Here is a 2,692-nt window from a genome sequence, read left to right on the forward strand (position 1 = left end):
TGCGGCGCGTTGCGGGAGGCCGAGCTGCCGATGCTTATATTGTCGCTTTCTGTCGGGGGAGGAAAGAACCAGAAGATTGAAAAGAAATTTCTGTTTAGTAGAGATTTTACAGTGCTCGCAAAAAAACCTCTACTAAAAATAATAATAATTTTTTAAAAATTCGAGTTAAACGACACATTATGGACAAGTTTTTTTTTTAGTAAGACCTTTACGGCACTTGCAACACAATAAGGTCATATGAGCGTCAGAAAATTAGAGGGGTTACAAGAGAGTAACAAACACAAAAAAGAAAGAGGGGAGATAAAGACGATAGATGTTTGATAGGAAAGAAGGAGCAAAACACACCAGAGCACCCGCCAACCACCCACAGAGCACCCTTTGAGTGCCTTGCTCATTACTGAGCCTTGGAAAAGACATCTAGATCTATATAATGCAAGAAAAAAATAAACAAATCAAGCACAACTGACAACATTTTCAACAATCAATATGTGAAGCGTGCTGACAAAATTAGTTACTTCTCGCAATTCACGAAAGTAGATATTGGCCAAAGATCGACAATAGGGTCAAATTTGTAGAATTTCTATCGATGCCATATTCTTTAACTATAACATGACTTTTATTATTTCATATTTATAAACGATATAAACTTCACCTATAAGTGCAATAAATCTATTTCCATCAGGCTTGAATCCGAGAAGTAACTCATTTTGTCAGCGCGCTTCACATATTACGATTTTGGTAACGTTTTTTCACTTCAGCCTTTACATCTAGCACAACAAACACTTTCCACAGTCAATATTACAAGTTTGGTAACGTTTTTTCACTTCAGCCGTTTCTCTATAAAACTATAATTATGCATGCATTTCTGGATCATAATTTGTTAACTTTTGCACTTCAGCCGTTTCCCTATAAAACTATAATTATGCGTGCATTTCTGGATCATAATTTGTTAACTTTTGGACTTCAGCCTTTACATCTAGCAACAGTTTCCACAATCAATATTACAAGTTTGGTACTAGTTTTTGTATTTCAGACTTTACATCTAGCAACAGTTTCCACAATCAATATTACAAGTTCGGTACTAGTTTTTGCATTTCATCCTTTACATCTAGCAACAGTTTCCACAATCAATATTACAAGTTTGGTACTAGTTTTTGTATTTCAGCCTTCTTGCTATAAAACTATCTATGGGAGCATTTCTGGATCATAATTTGTTAGCTTTTGGACATAAGGCTTTTCATAATAATAGATAGCATTTGTATAGCGCAAATTCCCCACACAACAGCAAGCTCTATGCGCTTCACAATCTATACTACTATCCCAGCAGACCTGAAGCTTTTCCCTATAAAACAATATATCTATGCGTGCATTTCTGGATTTAAAAAGGCCCAATTTCAGACAAGTTCTCCCCTCGCGTTGTTCACGACAACATGAAGAAAAAGCCACTCCCTCCAGTCTTTAGTTAAATTTTAGTAAGAGTTTTACGCATGGCACTTGCAATACAATAAGGTCATATATGAGCGCCAGAAGATTAGAGGTGTTTCACGACAGTTACAAACATAAAAAAGAAGAAGGGGAGATAAGGACGATAGATGTTTGATAGGAAAGAAGAAGCAAACCTTACATACATGCACAAAATGTACATAAGCACACACATTCACAAACAAATATTATGCTTCCTAAGAAGTTGAAATAGTTTCAGAATGCTACCAGATTGGCTGGGGTAATAAAATAGATTGTTAAACATATAGAGTAGAGCTTGCTGTTGAGCGGGAATTTGTGATATACAAAATATTATGTCCCTAAGAAGTTGAGATTGTTTCAGAATGCTACGAGATTTGTTTGGGTAATAAAATACATTGTTAAACATGTTCTTTCTACTCTATCAAAATTGTAAGATCATTTGAAGTCGTTATCAAGATATTTTAAAAATTGTATTCGAAAAAGCTTGACAACATGTGAATCTCAAAATCTTTGATGTCAAATTTCTCAAAACTAGGTACTGAGCAGATAAGACTTGGTAATTCTTAGGAATCTATCGAGCTATCCATCTATTCATCCATCCATTTCTCTATCTCTCTCTATCAATCCATCCATCTATCTATGTATCTGTCTGTCTGTTTATCTACCCATCTATCTATAAATCTATCTATCTATTTTACATTTTTTGTTTGGAAAGTATGAATAAAATTCCAGAATCTATGAGAGAAAAAAATGGTCAAACTGGTAAGCCTGAAAGAAAGAGACTAGATCTAAGCGTAAAGTGAGTTATATATGTACTTGGAGAGGAGGCTGGATTACCAAAGTCTACGCTTTACAAACTCAAAATCTTTGATGTCAATTTCTCAAAACTAGGTACTGAGCACATAGAACTTTGTCATTCTGAGGAATCTATCTATCCATCCATCTCTCTATCCCTCTATCTATCCATCCATCTATATATCTGTCTGTCTGTCTATCTACCTATCTTTCTACAAATCTTTTTATCTATTTTACATTTTTTGTTTGGAAAGTATGAATAAAATTCCAGAATAATAATTTATTAAAAAAAAAAAATAATGGGTCAAACTGGCTAGCCTGAAACTAAAAGAGACAGCTTAACTCTTTAACCCCCATCAGACGCTGGTAGCGTCACGCTGGTAGCGTCCAGCAGTAATAACCCTGTCCCCCATCAGACACTGGGAGCGTCCAA

General features: G+C 35.1%; 1 protein-coding gene across 1 annotated transcript in view; it reads right to left on the reverse strand.

Annotated features, from left to right (window-relative positions):
• LOC101847626 (rabphilin-3A) overlaps positions 1-2,302 on the reverse strand; it is a gene marked incomplete at its 5' end in the record, with an annotated part of 17,271 nt that extends 14,969 nt beyond the window's left edge. Inside the window, 1 exon segment of the mRNA XM_035973335.1 lies at positions 2,281-2,302. Coding sequence (XP_035829228.1) covers positions 2,281-2,302 — 22 coding nt within the window.
• Positions 2,303-2,692: the final 390 nt, after the last annotated feature.

Source organism: Aplysia californica, unplaced genomic scaffold (assembly GCF_000002075.1).
Source record: "Aplysia californica isolate F4 #8 unplaced genomic scaffold, AplCal3.0 scaffold01144, whole genome shotgun sequence".
Lineage (NCBI taxonomy): Eukaryota > Metazoa > Mollusca > Gastropoda > Aplysiida > Aplysiidae > Aplysia > Aplysia californica.